This window comes from Petaurus breviceps, unplaced genomic scaffold (genome assembly GCF_028583685.1).
Source record: "Petaurus breviceps papuanus isolate PSGF00001 unplaced genomic scaffold, PetGlider_PUasm1.0 90792, whole genome shotgun sequence".
NCBI lineage: Eukaryota > Metazoa > Chordata > Mammalia > Diprotodontia > Petauridae > Petaurus > Petaurus breviceps.
Window position 1 is genome coordinate 19692823 of NW_027187347.1, and position 25645 is coordinate 19718467.

Here is a 25645-nt window from a genome sequence, read left to right on the forward strand (position 1 = left end):
CTAAGTCCTAAGTTCCTAAGCATACCTAATGGTAAATTGGTACAACTTGGAATAAATGTTTATTCCATTCCAATATGTGTAGAGTGTCAGTTAAGAATGCTTGTCTGATATGGAGAAGAGAACCTGGAGATAACTTCTTTCTGGAGCAAGCTTCTGTACCTGATCTGCCCCATTTCTAAATTTCTGTTTGACTTGGAGCTAGGAAACCTGTGTGTTCTTATGTCAAGGCAGACCTACCTAAGCCAGAAGAGGCAATACATAAAGTCTACCTTATTTGGAGGAAGTATTTTTTTTTCTTACATATTTAAAGTTACTGTCAAAAACTATGTTCTCAACTTTTACCATTAAGATCTCTGTAACTTTAAGACTTTTTGTTTGTTTACTCTAAAGTGGAGATAGGTAAACAATGGCCTGAAGGTCACATTTGTCCCATTGAGCCTCAGAATGGGTTTTACATTTTAAAATAAAGTTTTATTTATTTTATATAAAAATGTAAAAACCATTCTTACCTCCAGGTCCTACAAAAACAGACAGCTGATTTGGTTTGGCCCTTAGTTATAGTTTGCCTCTGAAAGACCAACTGAGTGTAATCCTCCAGAATATTCATCACTAGGAAGAGATATTGAAGGAATCAGGGTCTTTTCCAATATTGCATTATAAAGATGAAATTCTATTAAGTTTCTTAGATGACAAGATAAATAGTGAAAGCAGGGGACGGTACTCTGTCTGGATATCACTTTTGCATTTTGTTACCCAGTCTCTCACTATGACCTCTATCTATCCTTGCCCAGAGAAACATTTAAATGGTTTTTTTTTGGTGGGATTTTTTTGTTTTAGTGTGGGAGTATGGGCCACTAAGAGAAAAATTTGAGAAACACTGAAAAACAAGTAATCCTAAAATAGGTTATAAATAGTTACAATGAATAAATTAATTCCTTTCAGTTCTGTGGGAACCTGACTTTATCATTTTGATTTTGTTCATGTGACTCCCCAGGATGGGATAATATGTCCACAAGTGTTCTTGTCACAGAGAAGACAAATTGTGCCTTTCCCACATAGATTTACAGAGAACTTCTTTCCTAAAAGAAACAACTTTTGACACAGAAATTGGAAAATTGGAAGGACCATAAATTAATTTTGTGTTCGTTATGTTTAATTCTTATCCCAGAAAAATGTCTTCATTTAGTGTACTAACAAATCTTTAATTATCACTCTTTAAGAGTTAAATTGTTCAACTTTTATATACTAGGAGAATTTATCTGAAGAGCTGAAAGATAAATTATAGGCTTTTCCATGGAGTAGAATTTTTATACCTTAAGATTCACATGAACATTTCTTTAAAATAATTATAGAGACTGCAGCCACCATTTAAAGTATAAAGCACAAATTGTTAACACTTGAAAATATATATTAAATTGATTAATAAATTGCTGCTTTGTAAAATTGCTTTGAAGATCCTGAAATTATATTTTAAAAGCCTTTACAAAAACTATACTTAATCATAATTTTTCCATTCTACTTAAAAATCTTTTAGGACTGTGGTGACTTATGTAGTGAGGAGACATGGGTCTTATATCCAATTGTAAATTCACTCTTTATTTTAAAATACATTAGTTAAATTCCATGATCTATCTAAGTAACTGGCATAGTATAGATAATAAAATTTTGTCATCAGTGGAAAAAAGACTTTCTATTAAGGCCCAGAAAAAATAAGATTGTTAATAGATTACCAGTAAGTGACACTGCCATATTGTTTTCACATTTAATTTCTCTCTGGATTGAAGTTCTCTGGAGTTAGGCTGGCCCCTTATAGAATTAGTTGCTTAACAAATAGAGAGACTTGTTATTTCTTTATTTAGTATCATCATAATATCATAGGCTTAGTGTTGGAAGGGATATTAGAGGTTGTCCCATCTAGACCGTGATGTTGCAGATGAGAAAACTGAGGCCAGAAGTGATATCACATGTCTAAGAGCACACAATGAAGAAATGATGTAATTAAGATTTGAACCTAGACTCTTTGACTCCAAACACAGTGCTCTTGGGGATTCTTATGGTTGCTAATACTAAAATTTTCTGAGCCCTTTGTGGACAACTACAAATTCATGTATGGGGGATAATGAGTCTCTTAACTTCTCAACAAAGAAGTACTTTCTATTTGCTTTACACATAGGTGTCATCTTTCATCTTGAGTCCATCAGATTACCCTTCCTTCCGGATCACATCCTTCAGTTCTCTGGGTTTGGGATTGGTCATTGCATTGACCTGAGTTCTTAAGACTTTAAAAGTTGTTTGTCTTTACAAGAATATTGCTACTATATAAACTCTTCTGGATCTGTTTTCTTGTTCTGCAGGAGTTCATATAAGTTTTCTGTTTCTCTTTTGATATTTTTTTGTGATACAATCATGTTCTATTACATTCATTTAACAGAATTTGTTCAGCAAATCCCTCAGTTGATAGCCACCCTACTTCAGTTCTCTGGTAACACAGGAACAGCTTCTATAAATATTTTTGTACAAAATTATTTTTTTTTCTTTTTCTTTGATTTCTTTGGAGTACAGGCCTAATAGTGATATCTCTTGAGTCACAGTATATGCACACTTTAGTGATATTTTGGGCATAGTTCAAAATTGCTTTCTAGAGTGACTAGACCAATATGGAACTCCACCCATATTGCACCAGTGTGCCTATTTTCCCTTCCAGCAATTATCTTTTTTTAAGCAAACTTTGCCAGTCTAATGATTTTGAGATAAAATCTCAGAATTGCTTTAATTTATAGTTATCTAATTATCAGTAATTTGAAGCATTTTTTATATGGCTGTTGATCACTCGGATTTCTTCCTTTGAGAATGGCCTATTCATATACTTTGACCATTTATCTGCTAGGGAGCATTAGGAATCCTTTTATATTTGAATCATCTCCTTATATATCTCCAAAATGAGATTTTAGTCAAGAGATACTTGGTACAAAGATTTCTTTCCAAGTTAATTGTTTCCTTTCTAATTTTAATTGCATTGATTTTGTTTGTGTAAAATATTTTAAAATTCATGTCAGTAGAATTATTCATTTTATCTATTGTAATCTTTGTCTTGTCATTAATTTTTACTATTCATAGATTCAAAAGGTAATTGTTTCCTTGTTTCTTTAATTTGTTTATGATGTGGCCTTTAAAATCAAGTTATGTAAGTATTTAGAATTTATTGTGGTATGTTGTGTGAGATCATGGTGTAAACCTAATTTTTGCCAGACTACTTTCCAATTTTTCCATTGATTTTTGACTAATAGTAAGTCCTTACCCTGGTAGTGGCAATCTGTGGGCTGATTGAACATTGCTACATTCATATGTATATTTATGTTATATACCTATTTTATTCCTCTGATCAACCTTTCTATTTATTATCTAGTATCAAATAATTTTAGTTGTTACTGCTTTGTAGCACAGTTTAAGATCCAGTACTGCTAGATATTTCTTGTCCATTTAAAAAATGCCCTTGACATTCTTCGAGAATCTTGACCTTTGGTTTTTTAGATAAATTTTATTACTTTTTTTCCTCCTAGATCTCTAAAATAGACCTTTGGGAGTCCAATTGGTATGTTACTGAATAAGTAAATTAATTTCAGTAATTGTAAAATTTTCATTATTTTGTCATGGCCCAAATTATAAGAAATTTCTATCACTACTTATTTATGTCTGCTTTTATTTCTGTGAAGAGTGGTACTGTCTTTGTATAATTCCTGTGTCTATCTTCTGTAGCACCAATGCAATATTTACAGTGCCTAAAATCACAATAAAGACTTGTGACTATAAGTATCACATGACGTTTGATCGCAAAATATACCAAATTCTCCATATAGAGGATAGAACTGAAACATTTATTTAGACACCAGAAAACTGAATCCCAAAACCAGTAAGCCAATTCCATCATAGTACCAAAGATATTCAGAAGCCATAATAACACTAAGAGCCACAGCCTCCTTCAGCCTTCCCACAAACCAATACAAGATCAATACATACTCACAAACCTCTTTATTGCCTTAATGAGCATCCTCTCTCTCTCCCAATGTCTGGCTAGCTCTGAATGAGCTTCCTGTGGTCTCTGCTTCCCTTCAGCAAAACTCCTCACACCACAGGATCCATGTGACGACATTCAGCCTATTAGGGGGCAGAATTTATCTTGACAGCAGGGAAACTTCCTGTGGGCTCTGCTTCCCTTCATCAAATTCCCTCCATCACAGGCTCCATGTAATTACATTCAGTCTATTAGGGGGCAGGGTTTACTTTTAAAGCAGGGGAGTTCTTCAAACTCCCCCCCAGGTTATTAAGGGACAGGGAAGATCTTCAAATTCCCATTCCATCTTGGTAGATGGATTCCTTAATATTTTATACAATCTGTAATTGTTTTGAAAGTAATTTCTTTATCAAAATCTTGTTTATTTTGTTGGTAATATATGGAAATGCCAATTTGTGTGAGTTTATTTTGTATCATCTTCTTATGCTAGAGTTGTTTTATTTTTCAGATAATTTATTTAGTTTGACTTTTTAGGGTTCTCTACATGGACCATCATATTATCTGCAAAAAGCAACAATTTTGTTTCTTCTTTGCCTATTATTCTGTCCTTTTTTCTTATTTTATTGCTATGGCTAGTATGTTTTTAAATAATGGTGGTGATTATTAATGCCTTTGTTTTCCCCCGACTTGATTGGAAAAGCCTCTGGTTTATCTCTATTACATGTAATCCTGAGTCTTAGTTTTGTATAGATAATCATTTACCATATTAAGGAAATATCCATTTATTCTTATGTTTCTTAGTGCTTTTAACAGAAATGGATGCTGTATTGGAAGTTTTTTCTGTTTTGATATAATGATATGATATTGATTTTTTATTACTATAATCTATTGTGTTTAGAGTTTTCCTAATGTGAAACCAATTGTGTATTACTGATATAAATGCTTCTGGGCATAGTATATAATCTTTTGATATGTCTCTGTAGCCTCTTTGTTAAAACTTCATTTAAATTTTTTTAATCAGCTTTCATTAAGAATATTGGTCTGTAGTTCTCTTTCTCTGATTTGTTTCTTCCTGGTTTAGGTATTAAGATAGTACATAGAAAGAATTGAATAGGATTCCTTTTCCTGTTTTTGTAGTTTATGTAATATTAAAATGTACAGTTCCTTAAATGTTTGATTTACTTGTAAATCTATCTGGTCTTATTTGTTTTTAAATTTTTCTTTGCCAAGTTCATATAGGAGAACTTAAATTTCATTTTCTGAAATTGACATTAATTTAAATTCTAATTGTATCATCTCTACTTCCCACAATATGGATCTTAAATTGAAATTTATTATATGTTGCCAGGATAAACTGAAATATTTTAAGGAGAAATTCACCAAAAGAAAACTAAAGAAGACTGAGGCTGTGCTACTCCAATCTCTCATTGCTAGTTCAAATAATGTGTGTAATTTAGAGTAAATGAAAAGCTATATTTTACTCTGTTTTCAATAAAAATTAGAATATTTTAAAAACAAAAATTAATTACTTAATAGATTACTTTTTAAATTTTTGCTGATCTCACTGATAAAAATTTTTAGAATCCTTAACTTTGACTATAACAGATTGGGCAGGCCTGGTGTTGATTGTTATTGCCAACATGAAAGTGGTGCAGCGGTACTGCAGCTTCAGTTCTTAATCAATGAGGTAAGGATTTGTTGACAGTAAGTACATAATTTTGTCCAAACTTACATCATCTAGTTAATTCTAAATGGATTAAAAAAAAAGTTTTACATAGCATTTCCAGGAATGTGCACTGTGCATAAAGCAAGGTGCCTTTGTTTTAGTTAATTAGCCTTTTATACTTTAAGAAAAATAGAATCTAAATAAAGTTTTCATTGTTAAACATTTGGCCTAATGTTTAGATGTAGACATTTAAGCAGTAAATATAGAAAGTAGGTATATTGGAGTTGGTTCACTTATTGTCTCTCACCTATTGGTAGTTTGTTATTTAGCCCTCAAATTTTTTTAGGCTGTTTGATCCCTAATTTACCTAAGAAATTAATTATTTTTTAAATCTTTATAACTTGCCTCTTTTGATTCTGTATGTCCATGAATTTCTGGGTTTATGCATATCAATGTTTATATATTCATAGTTACCACAAAAGTGAATGTCCCTTTGTTAATGGGCACAGGTTAGCACTGCCAAACCAATGCCAGACAAGAAACAGAAATTCCTGACCTTCCCAAGCGCTTCTTGATCCAGATGTGGCCCTTTAGGGTGGTTCTGGAATCATCCAGAGCTCCTTGAAGGGGCAAGACATCCACTCATGTAATTTTAGAGCTGGAAGTGATTTTTAGAGATCATCTCTTCAATTGCCTAAGGAAACTGAGGCTCAGTTAGATCTTGACTAAGGTCACATATCCAGTTAGTTACAGAAGTGGAACTAAAACAAATATGTACTGAGTCACTCACCTGTGTTCCTTGGTAGCACCTTGGTTAATTTGTCATGCTGCAATGGGAACCTCATAGTTGGGAGTCCTGTGCCATGGGAAAAAAGGAAGGGGCTGCTGAATGCCTTTTGGGGAATGTTCTATGTTCATTTCATTATAGATATATAAATATATATAGATATACACACATATATATGTACACATTTCTGTGTATATCCTATTTGTGAGTGTATGTGTGTATGTACACATATGTGCCTATCTCTTTTCAAGAAGAAGAAAAGAATGAACCCATTGTTTCAGAGGAAATTTTTATAAAAGGCAAATTATCAGATGACAGAAAAAAATCAGAACTGCATATTTTCTCTTTTAATTATATGAAGGGTAATTTTTTTTCAAGCTGGGAAGGGCTGAACAAACATAGCTGAGATGTGATTAAAGCCCAAGCTAGATGAAGAGAAAATGAGAGATAATGTTTAGGGAAGATGACCAAGGATAATGAGGGGTTTCAAAAACATCAACAGTTGAAGGAAATAGGAGTACTTGGTCCTGAGAAGACTAAAAGTGCCATCATAATTATCTTTGAATATTTGAAAGGTTGTGATACAGAAAATAGATAAAACATATTTTTGTAACTATAGAAAGCCCAAATGGGACATATGATATGTCTAGAAACAAACTTCAGTGTAATATAAGGAATAAATTTTGATTAGGTAGAGCTAATAAACTCCAATGGAATGTAGTACCTTATGAAATAGTGAGTGCCCTACCATTGAAATTATTCAGTCAAATTTGATACTATAATGTGGAGGAAAATAGGAAAATAGACTAAATGTTTTCTAAGGTCTCATCTAGTACCCATATCCTTTAATTCCATGATTTCTGTCTTGGATTCTCCTACCTGCTGCCTAGTTTTCCGTTCATAAAAATTATCTTGAAACGGTTTCCTTAGTACTTTCCTCTGGTGTAATAGCTCTAATTTTATCTGTTAATTCAATGCCTTATCCAAGTCACCCAATGGCCATATAATAATTTCATTCATTTTGGATATAAAAAGAGAGAACCTGCACATTCTTATTTGATCAATAATTTTAGCTCTGTTAGCAAGGACTGTGCTTGAGCACTGACATGCCAAAGCAAGAGAGTCCTTCACTTGAGAGACATTCATGTTATCATGGAGGTGACAACCACATCTATGTCAGGAAGTACCAAGCATTAGGGTCTCTTATGTGTCTCTCAGAGTGACACTTTTTACTTTATAACTCACATGCTTTATAATGATACTTTACAACAATCTTTATAACTCACACACTTTATAACAATATCTTTTTGTATTTGATTGGGAAGTAATTTTTACTAAACCTATACTCATTGTAACCCAAATTTTATTCGAACCGTGATATGCTTCCTGCTAGTAATAGGAAGCTACTTTTTATTCTGAACAGGCCCAATTTGTCTGGGAAGGAATTAACCAGTTTCTGGAAGGTTTTCCTGTCTATGAAATGCAGCATGACTCATTCTGGTCATAGTGATGCTGCCACCTCAACCATTATCTTAGCATGCTCTTGGGGGCAATATAGCCAGTCCAAGTGCTTTTGATTATTTCCCATAGATGCAGATTGTTAGAGTCAGAGATGGGATTTGAACCCAGTTCTTGTCATAAAGATGGGTCTTATCCTATTTGTGATCAAAACTTAGGAGTCTCGTCCTTTGTTGATATTCCATAGGCAAAATTATCTCAGTGTTAGATATGTAAAAATTGTTTTCTTAAGAATTCTGTAATTTAACTATACTTAGGATCAGAAGGTCATAAATCTAGATCTAGGAAGTGCTCAGAGATCATGTTTTCCAAGCTTCTCATTTTTACAGATGAATGAATTAGAGCCCAAAAAGTTTCCATCACCTGTCCAAGTTCATATATACAGTCAGTTTCTGAGGCAACATCTGAGCCTTGGTTCTCTGGCTCTAGTGTCAGTGATCTTTCCACTGCCCTGTTGAAGCCATTGGAAAAGGGCAGTAATATCTATCTACTATCTGCTATCTGCTATCTACTATCTATCTATCTATCTATCTATCTATCTATCTATCTATCTATCTATCTATCTATCTATCTATCTATCTATCTCTATCTATCTATCTATCTATCTATCTATCTATCTATCTATCTATCTATCTCTATTTATCCATTCATCCATCCATCTATCCATCTACTTATCTACCTATCTATCCACCTATCTACACATACACATGTATGTGTGTGCATATTTAATCAATAAAGAAAAGAGAAAAAAATACTTTATGTTTTGAGGGGTGGCTAGGTGACACAGTGAATAGAGCACGGCCCTGGAGTCAGAAGGACCTGAGTTCAAATCCAGCCTCAGACATAATAGCCATTTGACCTTGGGGGAGTGACTTAACCCCAATTGCCCTCCAGAAAAAAAGCAAAATAAAACATTATGTTTTGAGGCATATATCCTTTTAACTACCTTTCCCATAATGGACAAGGGTTCCTTGGATGGTTAATACAGGGAACACTTTGCCAAAGTGGTTTATGCTAGAGTAAAAATACTTATTTCCTAAATATGCAGGTAATAGTTTCTAATAAAGGATTTAGTCTTACCTGCATTGCTTCTGTTTTTAAAATTGTATTTGAATAGTTATCAAAAATTAAAAAAAATTAAAGATAAAACATTTTAGAAATAGATTAAGTATTTTTTGAAACTGGCTCTTCCTATCTCATCCAGGCTATAAGTACAATAATGAACTCTCATGGGCCTGATGCCACTATTAATTGATATGGAAACTTTGGCCACTGATGTGAGCCCATTCTCCCCTCCTTAGGCAGACTGGTGCTCCCTCCTGCCCCCCGTCCCAGGGACTCACTGTATTGGTACCAGATTTATCATGGACACCAGTTAAATTTTTTTTTTTTTTGCTTTTCTTTTTTGGAGGGGGAAGGTAGGACAACTAGGGTTAAGTGACTTTCCCAAGGTCATACAGGTAGTTTGTGTGTGTGTGTGTGTGTGTGTGTGTGTGTGTGTGTGTGTGTGTGTGTGTGTGTTAAGTGTCTGAGGCCGGATTTAAACTCAGGTCCTTCTCACTCCAGGGCTGGTGCTCTATTCACTGTGCCACCTAGCTGCCCTGACACCAGTTCCTCTTTAACCCCACAGCAGCTCAGAACTCCTGAGCTTAAGTGAACCACCAATCTCAACATCCCCAGTAGTAGGGATTGCAGGCATGTGTCACTGTATCCAACAAGAATCTTAACAGAAACAAGGTTGCAGACTTTTTTCCTCCTATTTATTAGTGTCTAGTCTTAGTTGGGTTTAAACTGATTTACTGTCAGTTTATTTGGAGATACGTTCAATTCTGTCTACTGCATAGTCACTGACTTGGTTTATTTTTGAGAATCTCAGCTTTGCTCTCTGTGCTTATTGTATTAAAGAAGACCATTCCAACTTGTCAATGGCCCTCTTCAAATGTCGCCTTCCAGAATGGAATGTGATATCCCAGATATGGTTCAAGGAGTGCAGAGTATAGTAGCTCTGCTACCTCTTTTATTTGTACATTAACATGAAAGAGTAGAAAAATCTCTAGAGTAGAGATCTGTGTTCAAATTCTACCTTTACACTATGTGACCTTGGGCAAATAACTTAATCTTTCTGAGTCTCAGGTACTTCAACTGTAAAATGGGTAGAATATCTATAGCAATTTTGGGTCCAAATGAAATAAGTTTATATAAAGTACTTAAAAAACATCACAGCACCATGTATATTATATTGTTATGTTCTATTTAATTATTAATCTATTCTTTTTTTTAAAGCAATCAGGGTTAAGTAACTTGCTCAAGATTACACGGCCAGTTATTTCTGGGTGTGGTGCTGAGTATCTGAGCCCATATTTGATCCCCAGGTCATCCCGACACTGGAGCTGGTGCTCTTACTCGCTGAGCCACCTGGCCACCCCTAAGCAATTGGGGTTAAGTAACTTGCTCAAGGTTACATGGCCAGGTGTTTCTGGGTGGGTGCTAAGTGTCTGAGCCCGGTATTCTATTATTATTCTTAATAATTATCATAATTAGTTTTTATTTTTATCCTACACCCTGTGTCTTAGGAACCACATTGCAGACTGAAAAGTGAAAAATTCAGTAAATTATCTGAGTGTTTGTGCTGTTCGATGAGTCCTAAATGTTAGCTAATTATTCACCATTAATTTATATCTTGTTTTTTGATGCAGGGTGCTTTGGTCAGTGCAAGCTCAGATGAAACACTTCATTTATGGAACCTTAGGCAGAAACGGCCAGCCATTCTACATTCTCTTAAATTTAACCGAGAACGGTAAGGATACATGATCAATTCTAGATATTTCTTAGTCCATACCAGAAATTATTTTGTGAGCAAATTTCATATCAGCCGTTTTGTATGTCTTCTGAAAAAATGAAATGTGGGTACTCTCTTCAGCAGTGCATATCTTAGTTCATCTATTTCTGATTGGCCTGTGTAACTTTCTTGTCCATGTCTTCCTGAAAATCTTCCATAGAGGTACACATTTTATTTCATGTGAATCTACTTGAATTCACTTTTAATCTGGTCACTATTTCAAATATCAATCCTATTAATTGGAATTCCCTTATTAGTGAACAGTGATGTTTATGAACTGGGATTACTGGAGGGCTTCACACGACTCTGTTATGTAGGGATTATTTTAGTGTTAATCCAAAATAGAACCAAAACTATTAGTAGAATTCAGTTTTTTGGCATATGCCCTGGAATCTACACTAATAATATTATTGTTGACCTAACTGTAAATATGTTAAATATGTTACCTAGCTGGTGAGGGTGTGTAAAGCCAAGCATGAGCAGCTCTCCAGAGGACTGTTGCTGTGAATAGTTCTAAGGTTCTGATCACATAATATAGTTAACTCTCTATTTAGTTATAGAATAAAGCAAAACATTCACAGAAACCAAAGTAAAGTATTCACATTGGTATAAACATAAAAACTTATCACTAAAGTGGCCACATAGTTTTAAACAAAAAATATTCAATAAGTCCTTAACTTAATCATCCAAAAAGAGCAATCCTCCTTAAGGGACACAATGTATAAAGGTCAAAGTTTTCCCTCCCCTAGGTCACATTGTCTTAAGCTCTCAGTCAAAAAGTCTTCTTTTTTCTTGACTGGAGATTGGTGTCCAATCATCCTTAACTCAATCATTCTTAAGGGGTACAAGGTACAAAGTACAAAGTTCTCCCACACCTAAGCCACAGTAAATTATGATCTTCTCAGTCAAAACTAAGTACCCAAGGAGAGGTCTTTTCATCTTGGCTTGAGACTGGCCCTCAGGTTCCATGGTTCCTCTTTTATGCGTCCAGTTCTTGCCTGAATCTACCTAACTGTCACCTAGATTCACAGGCAGGCAGCTCTCAGCTCCTTGTCCATCTCCTTGTCCAGTTCCTCATCTAGCTCCTGTTCTGTATTGAAGCTCATGGTGTCCAGTCCACCTCAAGTCCTTCCCAGTTTCTCTTTCTGGGAAGACAAAGCTTAACAGAACCAAAACAACATTCATGCACATTGCCGGCACCATTATCAACTCACTATCTGCCTGTGAAATCAACACAGACTCACAAACAAGGTCTGAGAACTCAACACAGATCCACAAACAAGGTCTGAGAACTCAACACAAATTGTCAGTGTAGTCCCAAGACCTCTGAAACCCTCCTCCAGGACTTCTGTAAACAGACAACAAGAAAATCCTCTTTCAGGGCTTACAGTAAGGTCCCAGGGCTTCTGTGCAAAGTATTACAAACACAAATCAACATGGACAGAACAGACAGAGTGCCAGCCACCAAGAGTGTTCCCTTCTCAGTTCTTCTCCCTCCCAGCATGTGCTTCTCTTTTATATGATCATTAGCTCCTCCCTATTCTGCCCACCTCTTGTGTCCTTCCTGTTCCTGTCTTTGGCAAGTCCCTCTCACTGTGGGTTTCAGAGTTCTGTTTCTAAACAAAAACTTGATTTAATCACAGGCAAGGCTCAACTGAAACAAGGCACTAAGTACTTGTTTACTTGCCATTATAGGGGGAGGTTGGATATTAGAAAAATCATTTTTCACCTAACAAGGATTAGTTAGTAATTGTTAATTGTATTATTGGTAATAATAATACAGAGTAGTGTAAAGCCAAGCACAAGCAGCTTTCCAGAGGGCTGCTGCTGTGAACAGCTTCAAGGTTCTGATTATATAATATAGTGAACTCTCTATTTATTCAGCAGTAAATTAAAGCAAAACATTCACAGAAATCAAAGTGAAGCATTAACAATATTATGACATAACACCTCATCACATAGTTTTCACCAAAGTGGCCACATAGTTTTAAACAAAGTACATTCATTTAGTAACTCAATCATTTAGTAAGTCCTTAATTCAATCATCCTTAAGGAGGCTTGCCTCCTTAATGGACACAAAGTACAAAGGTCAAAGTTCTCCACCCCTAGGTCACAGTAAATCATAATCTTCTCAGTCAACATCAAGTACCCAAGAAGAGATCTTTTCATCTTTACTCAAGGTTGGCTCTCAGCTTCCATGTTTCCTCTTCCATAGTTCCAGCTCCTGCCCACATCTACACAACTGTCACCTGGGTTCAAAGTCAGGCATCTCCTAGTTCGTTGTCCAGCTCTTTGTACAGTTCTTCATTCAGTTCCTTGTCCAGTTCTCTTTCCATATTGAAGCTCACAGTGTCCAGTACACATAAAGTCCTTCACAGTTCCTTTTTCTGGGAAGACAAAGCTTAACAGAGCCACAATAATATTCATTCACATTGCCAGCACCATCATCAATTCACTATCTACCTGGGAAATCAACTCGGACCCACCAACAAGGTCTGAGAACTCAACACAAATCATCAGTATAGGAATCAACACAGACCCACAAACAATGTCCAAGAGGTCAGCACAAATCATCGACATAGAAATCAACAAATACCCACAAACAAGGTTCTGGAGGTCAATACAAATCACCAGTAAAGTCCCAGGACCACCAAAATCCTCCCCCAGAACTTCTGTGAACAGACAACCAGAAAGTCCTCTTTCAGGGCTTCTAGTAAGGTCCCAGGGCTTCTGTAGAAAGTATCACAAACAAATATCAACGCAGACAGAACAGACAAACATAGAGTGTTGGGATACCACAAGTTTTCTCCTTCTCCACCCCAAGAACTCCCTTCTCAGTTTTGCTCTCTCCAGTCTGGGTCTCATATATATGATCATTAGCTCCTCCCCTTCCTGTTGCATCAGCAACAAGAGTTCACAGGTTCTAGGGTTCATAACTTGTGGGGTTCACAAGTTCTGCTTCTCAGTTGTGGGCAAGGCTCAGAAGAAATTTGAACTGAAATAAGGTGCCAACTAAATAGCTGAAACAAGGTGTTGACTACTTCTTTGCTTGCCATTACAAGCAGTAGTAACAATGCAGAGGAACTTTCCATAGAATTCCATTAGAAAAATATTATAGAATATAGAATAATACAGAATTACTACTCTGTAAAATGACATCCAGAAAGTAGTAAAAGGGAAACTTGAATTCAGTTCTTTTGAGTCTTCTAGAATTCTTTCTATGATTCTCTGCTACCAATTGGTAGAAATCACCCTTACTTTTAGCCCCCTTTGAGTATGGACATTGTCTAGGAAATAGAGAGTTAGAATGGTGCACTGGAAAAAACTCTAGTCTTAAAGTAAACAGAAGTGGTGGTTGAGTCTTGGCTCATTTTGAAGTGCTATTGGGCAAATTAGTTACCTTCTACAATCCTCTTATTCCAAATAGAGGTAAATTTTATTATTTTTGTTCTCTTTACTTTGCAGAATTGTGAGAAAAGCAAATTTTAAATTATAAAGTAACATATATATGATCTATAATTATTATAATTATATTTATTATTATCATCATCATCATTAAAGTGATATACTTTATTTCAGCATAGGAAACATCTAGGCAGTATCTCCAATTCTACTCCATTTGTCAAGAGACAACTTGCTTATTGTGGGCAAGGTGATGGTATAGTTTGTTATTGTTGTTTTGTTAAGTAGTTGGATCTGTTTCTTGGTGACAATATTTGGGGTTTTCTTGCAACATACTGGAGTGGTTTTGCCATTTAAATCTCCAGATCATTTTACATATGAGGAAACTGAGGCAAACAGTTAAGTGACTTGTCCAGGGTCACACAGCTAATAAGTGTCTATGAATTAGGACTCACCTCGTTTGGACCCCAAGGCTGGTACTCTATCCACTGAGCCACCTCCTTCCCCAGTGATACAGTTGGGTCAATATAAATTTAGTTGTATGATTGTATTTGTAGAGTGGGCATTAATAAATTGATGTCTCAGTGGAGAGAGAGATGTTCAGGGAAATGCCCCAGGGATTTGCCTTTGTCTTTTGAGTCACCTGAAATTTTAATTCTTCAGAGATTGTGATGTTCCATGATTTACAGACCTATAACACCACTGAAAGAATATTAATATTAAAAGATAGATTTTTCTGTCATATTCATTGAATGTGCTATATGACTTCCTAAATGTAGTCTAGTCCACTCCTTTCCTTTTGTTAAAATCTGGACCACGCTCAAAGTCTTCTGCCTATGCAAAAAAAAATTATTCATCTATATGTGTATATCTATCTATGTACTAATTTAGTAGGCTACTTCTGTGTCATAGTCAGGAAAACTGTGTCCTGTAGATTCTTAGACCACACTCTTTTGAGTCATTGTTGGCCCCTATAGTATCCTTGGACTCATGCAGTTAGTATTAGTCATCCAAAAACAGGGGCACATATAGGACTTCACTGTCTCAAGGGAACCTCTTTTCTATTTGATTTTGTGGAGGTCATACTTTATGAGAGTGGAAAATATCTATCACTAGCTTGTCTATTTTCTTGCTTAGGGCAGGCTTTTGATGACCATCATAGGATTGTTGAAAAAATATCTCTGTGACTGCATCTAGCAAGGAATATTATATGATCTTAACATATACAAGGAGATGCCATTTTTGAGGCTAGTTTAAGTCTATAATTTGTTCTTCAGAGTGAAATCCTTTAAAAATCATTATACAGTAAATACAGTGGATATAATCTTGAGTTCTTTATTGCTTTCAGTCAGTTCTGTGACTGTGAAGGAGTCCTCTGTAGAAAACCATTTACAAAAGCCTACTTGTTTCCTTCTCGTATTTTCATCAGTTACCCTAGACATATATGTAGATCATTCTCATAAAGATTTCATAGAGACAAAAACGTAAGTGGTTGAGTAGTTACTGATATTCTTGCGATCACCTTAAAAACTATAATAGATGGTCAGTGATTTTTCCCATCTTTTGGAATCTTTTCCAGATATCACAAAAATCATCCCTCAGTTATTTAAAGATTGTGTTGCCTCCAGTACAGAAATGTTTTATTTATTCTTGTTCTGGTCCTGCTATTTTCCCTGACTTCATTTTCTTAAGTGCCATCAGAATTTAGGATTTTAAGTGTCCAAATATATTGGTTCCACTCTTGCTGATAATGAAAATAGAACATAATAGAAATGCTGGAAGGATTTTTCCATTTTGGCTAATAATTTAATGTAGGGAAAAGACACTATTTCAGTATTGCAGGTGGATTTTTTTTAAATTAATCATGCAGCTATGCTATGCTCAAGGTGGTTGTATCTAATAATATTTTCAATTACTCTTCAACACATATCTTCCTCTCTAACTGGGCTGGTGCACATACTATTATATCTGTGCAAATACTATTCCACTTTTTCTTCCTATTTGAAATCCCTTCTCCTCTCCTCTCTGTCTCATCAAATTATATCTATCCTTTAAAACTATGATTAAATTCCATATTTTCTGAATCCTCTCCAACCCCTCCTCCCCATGCCCATTTTTTTTCATGTAAACTCATGTAAATTGGTAGAATTTTTATAGTTCCTACCCCATAGTTTAGTTAAAGGGTTCTTAATCTTCTTTGTGTCATGGAGCCTATTGACAGGCTGATGAAGTCTATTGCACCCTACACAGAATAATGTTTTTAAATTCATAAGATAAAATAAATGGGATTACAAAGGAAACCATATGTGTGTATACACATGCACCATTATCAAAATATCTTTTTTTAAAAGCAAGTGTATAAACCCCAAGTTAAGAACCCTAGGTTTGGAAATTAATTGTTATATTGTATTTTTCTCTTTTTGTTTTTAATTCTCTCTCCCAAACTAGTAGATAAATTCTCCAAGGGCAGGTATTGTCTTAATATTTCTCTTGTGTCTCCCCTCTTCACCCTGACAAGGTGCCTAGTACTCTTGGTATATAGTCAGTGCTCAACAGAAATTTAATTATCATAATTCCATAGGGAAGGACTGTTATATATTTTTTCAATATATGTTTCACAGATTTTGGTTTTCTCTTGCTTTCCCATTACTAGTGTACTATATAGACAAAAGAAATGATTGCAATGTTTTATTAGTCTGGGTTTTTTTTGTATTTCATTATAATAATGATTACAAGCAAGAGTGCCTCTAAGGTAACCTTCAGTTCTCTCTACACAGTCCCACATCTGAATGGGATGTGAAAAATGTAATTTCCAAAAACACTTGTTCTATTCAGTAAGAGTTGGGCTATGAATCAGAAAGTTTTAATTTCATCCAACTCTACCCTGATTTACTGTGTGGCCATGGACATGTTTATGCCTGAAGTTCTCCATCTGCAAAATGGATGTAACAATCCCCTTTCCTATTCACTTCACAGTATGAGAAGTAATGAGATATTCAGCCCACTACTTAAAACCACAGAGGGATGCCCTTTGTGAATTGAGATGAGGATAGAACATTCATCTCCTTCCCTGCAGAATTATTAAGGGAAGAATTCTCTGCCTTTCCTGGGCTGGAGAGCATGTTGAAGTGTCCTGTGGAGCTGAAGGGAGAAAATTGCAATGATTATTTGTAAAATGTTTTTTATTCCTTTGGGGAAAGATGCTGTATAAATTTGAATGGTTATGATTTTACTTTTAGAACACAAATGAATATGGTCTTTATTCATTTATAATAATAGTAAAACCTTATAGGTCTAACATGTTGCAATGATCTGTTTACTAGAATGCAAAACTGGTGGTTTAGCTGGTACCTCAATTAATATGAATTTTTACCAAACAGACTATTGTTTAATCTTAGAGTTGGAATGAGTTTTAGAAATGTTCTAGTTCAGTTTCCCATCCAATCAAGAATGTCTTCTTTCATCACTACTATCCTTCTCAAGGCTTCAAGTCTCTGCTTGACCATTTGATGTCATAGAAAGTTCATTATTATTTGTTCATGAACTCACAAACCCAGATAATTCTGTCTTTGAAAATGTGTATTGTTTGAAAGTATTTGATTATATTACCCAGAGATCTGCTTCCCTGGATTACAATCCTTCCCTTTAGAGCTCCATTCTATATACCCTTGTTCACTTGGTCTCCCTTCTGATAATTCACAACAATAATCATATATTTCCTACAAGTGTTAATGGAAATAAGTATACTTGGAATCACCAAGTGATGATCCTCATATGACATAATCATTTGATCCTTCTCTGTCCTTGTCACCTTTCTCTGAATGCCTATACAGTGTGTCCAGGTGTGATCTAATTAGTACAAAGTACAATAAGACTGCTCTTTCCCTCGTTCTATTCATGAAATTGATGTATTCATGATATTGACCCTTATTAAACATATAGTTAAATAAAACCTTTGGTTATTTTTTCACATGGACTGTTAAGACAGGTGTTTATCATTTTGTATTTGTACAACTGATATTTTCAACTCAAGTGAAGCAACTTACATTTATCCCCATTACATTTTGCCTTGTCAGTTTAAACCCATAATTTCATTTTATAGATATATTTGTGAATCCTGTTTCTGCCATTCTTCATTTATGAGCTTTACAGCCTAGTTTTATCAGTCAAAAATGATAAACCCATCCTCTACATCTCAATCTGATCCAACAATTCCACAAAGAAGTCTTTGATAAAAATGCTGAGTAAGTCAAGAGCAAGGGACAGAGCTCTGTGCACCCCTCTATGTGCCACTCTCTAGGATAACATTCACTATTGAATAATCTCTATGTGAGCTTATTCAAACAACCATTAATCTATTTAATTGGTTTGTCATCTAGCCTGCATTTCCATCTTAAATATAAGAGTAACATAAAATATGTTGTCAAATGCTTTGTTGAAATCCATATGTATTAGGTCTATAGAATTTTCCTGATTTACCAATATAGTAACTCTTTTAACAAGGAGATAGGATATACCTATTGTTAGGGAATCCATTCTGGGTCCTAATGATCCACTACTCAATCTGCTAAGTATTCACAAACCATCTGTTTATCAATCTGTTCTAGAATTTTCAAGGAAAAATGTGAGGCTTATCAGTATATATTTTCCAGAATCAACTTTTTTTCTTTCTTTTTTTTAGAACATCTAATATTGGCTCACTTTCTCAGGCTTCTAGCACTTCTTATTCCCCATATTTTGATCCAGTCCTAAGTTTTCTCCATCAGTTGTGGCTGAGTTGAGATACCATTCTTAAAGTACTCATATGCCTAGAGGAGCATTATGTAATTTGTATTGTAAAAGCAATCACCAAAGCAGGCATGCCCTGTAAAATGTGTATTTTATAATATATTTGGTTTATGTAGCCACCTGGATAAGGGATAATTTGGAAATCAGTCACTATGCCCTCTACATACAGCCAGGACTTTCAAAATATGATGGTACCTTGTTGAGGAAGGTTGGATGTATAAGATGTGAGGAGACAACTGGGAAGGGAGGCGCTCTTTTCTTCAGTAACTGACTCAGTATCAACTGAGGAAAGGGTTTGAGTCATGAGACAGGCTGTCCTTCAAGCAGTATAGGATGAGGAAAGCCTCTATAGACAATTACAGTTATTTTCAGTTGGTCGTGTCTGCCTTGGGAGGAAGACTTTGAGTTCTGCCTGGCAAATGCCATAGGAAAATTGTAGAAGTAGCTACTGAAAGATGCAGGAAAATTCAGGTTATTACTACAGATTAGGAAACCAGATATGCACTGTGACGATGCAGTGACCCAAGATTTATAGTACTTGAAAACTTGTAGGTGCTGCATAGGCAGATTGGCATATCTGAAAGGACAGAGGATATTTATGTTAAATTCTAAACTCTCTTCCAAGACGATGGAAAAGCCTCCAGTTTTGTTTAAAGTTTGGTCTGCCATAGAGAGTAGTGATCAAAGGATTATCCCATGAACTATACTTCAGTTGATTCAAATATTCAAAAGGACTTTATATCATGACCTGCAATTGTTACAGCCAAGCCTGCCTAAACAGCAAAAACAAGGAAGATTTCTTGTTCTAAGTTAAGTTACCATCCTTAATCCATTTCTCAGGGCTTTGGCTTTTGTTCTTGACCATTTGTACCTTTTCTTAAGAGAAAAGGGTTAGACCTGAGAGAAAGGGAAAATAGCCTAGAAGGGATTTTATACTGGGGAAATATTTATTTCTTAATATTTTCAGCTGATTTAAAGGAGATTTTTGATGTATTTCCACAGTAACTAAATGTAAGAGGTCATAATGTTTAAAAAAGTAGAATAAGAGCTATGCTTCAGAACTATGGCTAGAGGAGAATTTTGTAATCAAACTGGGTATTATTAATATAATAGAAATCATTACAAATGACAAAAGTCCATTTTAATTACACAATTAAAAAAATATGGGGGGCAGAGTCAAGATGGCAGAGTAGAAACAGGACTTCCACGAGACAACAACTTCCATCTCCTCCAATTCATGTAAAAAATGACTCTAAACAAACTTTGGAGCTACAGAACCCATAAAATGACAGAGAGTAGCTAACTTCCCAATGAAGACAGTCTGTCAGGCCAGTAGGAAGGTGCCAGCGCAGCACTCTGGGAGCTGAGTCCAGCCCCATGCGATCCTGAGGTTTTAGCCTCAGGGTGGCCACAACCAGCCTCAGACTGGAGGGACTTCAGATCATCAGCATCTGTGGCAGTTTCCAGAATTATCAGCCCATCGATACTAAGGACAAAGTGAGATGTCAGTGCAGTATGGACTTTGGGAACTGGGAGCTCGGGAGTGTGGTCCAGCCTTTACCCCCTGGAGGGAGAAGTAGTTGAGGTGCCACAGCCGTGCAGCCGCTGCCACATGGCTGCTTCAGAACTCCTGGCCTACAGATTGTAGGGGGAACAAGCAACCAGTCTGAGGGGTAATCCCTCTTGCTTTAACCTACTTGGATCTGGATCCCTGTCTAGGGTGGAGGTCCTGGAGTGTGTGACCAGTTTGCCAGAACATGTGGAAGCTTCAGAGAGGGCATTCAACTAATAACTCCAGCAGCTGCAAAAACCCCAGTGATTGGGACAAAGCTCCCCTCCCTAGTAGCAGAGTTCTACTGTTACACAAAGTTCAAAAGTCAAGTAATTGAGTGGCAACACGAGCAAGCAAAGGAAGGAAAGCAAGCAGAGCAATCTGACATTAGACTCCTATTTTGAGGACAAAAAAGGATCAAAGCATGGAACAGGAGGAAGACAACAAAGTCAGAACCACTGTATCAAAAGCTTCCAAAAAAAAATATGAGCTGGTTACAGGCCATAGAGGACCTTAAGAAGGATTTTGAAAACCAAATAAGAGAAGTGGAGGAAAAGTTGGGAAGAGAAATAAGAATGATGCAAGAAAATTATGAAATGAGAATCAACAACTTGACTGAAGAAAATAACACCTTAAAAATAGACTAACTCAAATGGCAAAAGAGGCTCAAAAAGGCAATGAGGAGAAGAATGCCTTAAAAATCCAAATTTGCCAGATGGAAAAAGAATCTCAAAAGCTCACTGAAGAGAATAATTCCTTCAGAATTAGATTGGAGCAAATGGAAGGTAGTGATTTTGTGAGAAATCAAGATATTATTAAACAGATCCAAAGAAATGAAAAAAATAGAAGGCTATGTGAAATATCTCATTGGGAAAACCACTGACCTGGAAAATAGATACAGGAGAGATAATTTAAAAACTTATTGGACTACCTGAAAGCCATGATCAAAAAAAGAACCTAGAAATCATCCTTCAAGAAATTCTCAAGGGAAATTTCCCTGATGTTTTAGAACCAGAGGGCAAAATAGAGGTTTAAAGAATTCACCAATCACATCTTGAAAAAGATCCCAAAAAGAAAACTCCTAGGAATATTATAGCCAGGTTCTAGAGTTCCCCGATTAAGTAGAAAATATTACAAGCAGCCAAGAAGAAATAATTTTAATATTGTCGAAACAATCAGGATAACACAGGATCTGGCAGCTTCTACACTGAGGGATCAAAGGGCTTGGAACATGTTATTCCAGAGGTCAAAGGAGCTGGGATTAAAACCAAGAATCACCTACTCAGCAAAACTTAGTATCTTGTTTCTGGGGAAAATATGGTCATTCAATGAAATAGATGACTTTCAAGCATTCTTGATGATAAAACCAGAGTTAAATAGAAAATTTGACATCCAGATACAAGAAGCAAGAGAAGCATCAGAAGGTAAACAGGGAAAAAAATCATAAGGAACTTATCAAAGTTGAACTATTAACATTCCTACATGGAAAAACGATAATTGTAATTTATGAAACTTTTCTCAGTATGAGAATAGTTGAAGGGAATATAAATGTATATATATATATATATATATATATATATATATATATATATGTACATACATATGTCTATATAGGAGGGTATATGGGCATATGAATACATATGTGAGTATGTGTATATATGTGTACAGGTGTATATCTAGATGAAGGCACAGGACCAATTGAATAGGAAGGGTGATACTTAAAAGGTGAAATTAAGAGGTGAGCGAGGAATATAATGAGAGGAGATGGGGAGAGACACAATGGGGTAAATTATCTCATATAGAAGAGGCAAAGGAAAACTGTTCAATGGAGGGGAAGAACAGGAAGGCAAAAGGGAACAAGTCAACCTTATTCTCATTGAATTTGGCTTGGGGAGGGAATGACATACACACTAACTAGGGCATCTCACACTACAGGAGAATGGGGAGAAGGGGATGAGAGAAGGAGGATGATGGAAGGGAGGGCAGGCTGGGGGGAGGGCAGTTGGAAGCACTCAGTTCTGAAAAGGGACAGGATCAAAGTAGAGAACAGAACAAGTGCGGGTGGGATAGGATGGAGGGAAATATAGTCAGTCTTTCACAACGTTTCCACTCTGGAAATGTTTTGCATAGCTATACATGTATAACCTATACTGAATTGCTTATCTTCCCAGTAAGGGTGGATGATGAGGGAGGAAGGGAAAGAATCTGGATTTCAAAGCTTTAAAATAAAATGTTTAAATATATTATTATTATTTTACATGTAACTGGGAAATAAGTTATACTGGCACTAGGGCATAGAGTTCCACCATGCCCTACTGGAAAATCGGAAGGGATATGAAGGAAGATATGGGAGAGAGCAGATTGGGGGAGGGGATATTCAGTGGGATTGCTCTTTTGGGGTGGTGGGTTGGGGAAAAATGGGGAGAAAATTTGTAACTCAAAATCTTGTGGAAATGAATGATGTAAATTAAAAAATAAAAAAGAGAAAATAAATTATATGAACAAAATCAGTGCCACCAAAAGAGAAACTTTTGAGTCAAAATATCTTTGCTTAAAATATCTCATATAAAAGTCTGCTATCCAATACATATAGAAAACTAATAGATAAGTGGTCAAAAGATAAGGACAGAAAGTTTTTAAAAGAGGAGTTTAAACAGCCATACAAAAGAATGTTTCAAATCATGTGTAAGAAACAAGTAAAGTAAGTTTGCTTAAAGGTTTCACCTTATGCCCATCAAATTGGCAGAGTCAATAAAAAAATTAGTGCTGGAAGGTCTATGCAAAGAAACACTTACTGTGGCCTTGCTGGTGGAGCTGTGAATTGGTACAGCTGTTCTTGAGAATAATTTGTAATTAATAGGGAAAAATCACTAAACTGTTCATATCCTTCAATTACAGTACTAGTTATGCACCTCAAACAGGTTACTGACATCAAGAAAAAACTCATTTTTACCAAAATATTTATAGCAGCATATACAGGCCAGGCAAGGTAGCCTTGATGAAACTAGAAGGAAGCTGCGTATGCCAGGTACCCCCACTACCACTTCAAGCTCTATTTCCTTCAGAGTCCCAGGGAGACTATGCAGAACACTGAGCCCAACATCCCTCAGAAGAGAAAAGCTCTTAGACCACTGCCCTTGCTTCCAGCCTGTGTCAGTAGGCATCCCTCAGAAGAGCATCCCTTGAGGGATTGAGACTTAACAGCTGCCTGCCTCTGCAGGTGCTAATGTAGCCCTTGCTGCTTCATCAACCACAGCTACTGAAGAACCAAAAAACAAAATTCTCACTATCAGAATCCTTGACCATGAAATGGGTCAATGGATGTGATTTTAATCAAGATAAGTGGCATTTAAAACAATGCATTACCATTTGCTTTGCTGCTGCACTCAAGGATCCCTTTTATTTGACTTTCACATGAAATCTTCTATATGTGTTATATCCCCCATTAGATTGTGACGTCCTGGTATCCATGAGAGCAAGAATTGTTAGACTTTTCTCTTTTTATTCTTGGCACTTAGCACTCAATGGTTTGTACACTATAAGTGCTTAATAAATATTTTTTTCATTCATTCATTCATTTGTAGTAACAGCTGAAAGCAAAGTGGTTTTTCATTGAATGGAGAATGACTGAACAAATTGTGATACATGAACCTAACAGAATATTATTCTGCCATCAGAAGCAAAAGATATGTGGACTCAGAGAAACCTGGGAATATTTATATGAATTGATATATAACAAAGAAAGCAGAACCAGAAAGCCACTATATGCAATTACTACAATAATGTAAATGAAAACAATATCAAAATGCAACTTAACTCAGAAGAAATGCAGTGTTCAATATCTCTTATTAGAAAAGTGGGAAAATAGAACTTCCTAATGTTGCCTGTCAAGTAAGGTAGCTAGGTGGCATAGTGGTTGGAGTTCTGAAATCAAGAAGACTACTCTTTTTGAGTTCAAATATGACCTCACACACTTACTGGCTGTGTGACCTTGGTCAAATCACCTAACCCTGTTTGCTTCAGTTTTTTCATGTGTAAAATGAGCTGGAGAAGAAAATGGCAAACCAGTCCAGTATCATTACTAAGAAAACCTTAAATGGGATCTCATAGAACTGAACAACAACACAGTAGCTGTGTAGATTGGTTTTGTTTAAATGTTTCTCTTTGTTACAGGGGAGTTTTCTATGGGCAAGGTAGTGGCGATATTTATATTTGTATATCCATATATATATATATATGCATGTATGTATGTGAGTATCCTTTTGCCCTATACCATGTCTTATAGTTATTTAAAAGCCATAACTTTCCTTTACCTATTTTTGAATGTCTTAGATAAAATTATTTATTTCATATATATATATTCCATGGTGTATAATATATATATATATATATATTCTACATACACATATGTATAAATGCATACATATATATCTAAACATAGTTTACACACATACAGAGAAATGATTAGTATAAAACAAAAACAAAAAAGAGACACCAGAAATTTCAAATTTATCCTTAACAAATCAAGGCAATATGGATTATGCAATAAAATGGTAGAAATTGTGCGATGCAAACAGTACAGTCTGTAAAATAAATTACATCTATTAAATACTTAGGAAGACATGACTTAGTGGCTAGAATGATATATGTTGTCTGTCTTTCATGAACTAACAGATGACTAGTCCCCATATTATTAAGATAGACCTGAAAATATCTGGAAAAATTCAGCTCATAAATTTTGCTGGAAGCTAACCATTCCCATACCCAGCCCACAGTCACCCAGACATAACAATGATCCATAAAAATTTACTTAAGAACAATGTCTTAAAATGGTTATTGTCACAGCAGATACTCCTGATCTCCAAACTAACTGAAATAAATACCTGCCAGGAGAGATCAAAATCCTGTTGGAAATAGGATGAGGGATGAGGTGCATATCATCTCTGTCGTCTTTTCTGTTAATAAGTAGCTATGGGAGTTTATTTAGTATTTGGGGGGACATGATGAGACTTACTTTTTAGGAAGATCAATTTAGTGAGTGTAAGGAAGATGGATTAGAATGAGAAGAAAGTTGAGGCATG

The 25645-nt window shown here is 35.6% G+C and overlaps 1 protein-coding gene across 2 annotated transcripts in view; it reads left to right on the forward strand.

Moving 5' to 3' along the window:
* The window catches only part of STXBP5L (syntaxin binding protein 5L), a 423473-nt gene that overhangs the window by 134942 nt on the left and 262886 nt on the right, over positions 1 to 25645 (forward strand). For both annotated transcript variants that reach the window (XM_069070001.1, XM_069070002.1), the window contains 2 exons: positions 5618 to 5699; positions 10680 to 10780. In XM_069070001.1, coding sequence (XP_068926102.1) covers positions 5618 to 5699; positions 10680 to 10780 — 183 coding nt within the window. The remainder of the gene's footprint in view (positions 1 to 5617; positions 5700 to 10679; positions 10781 to 25645) is intronic.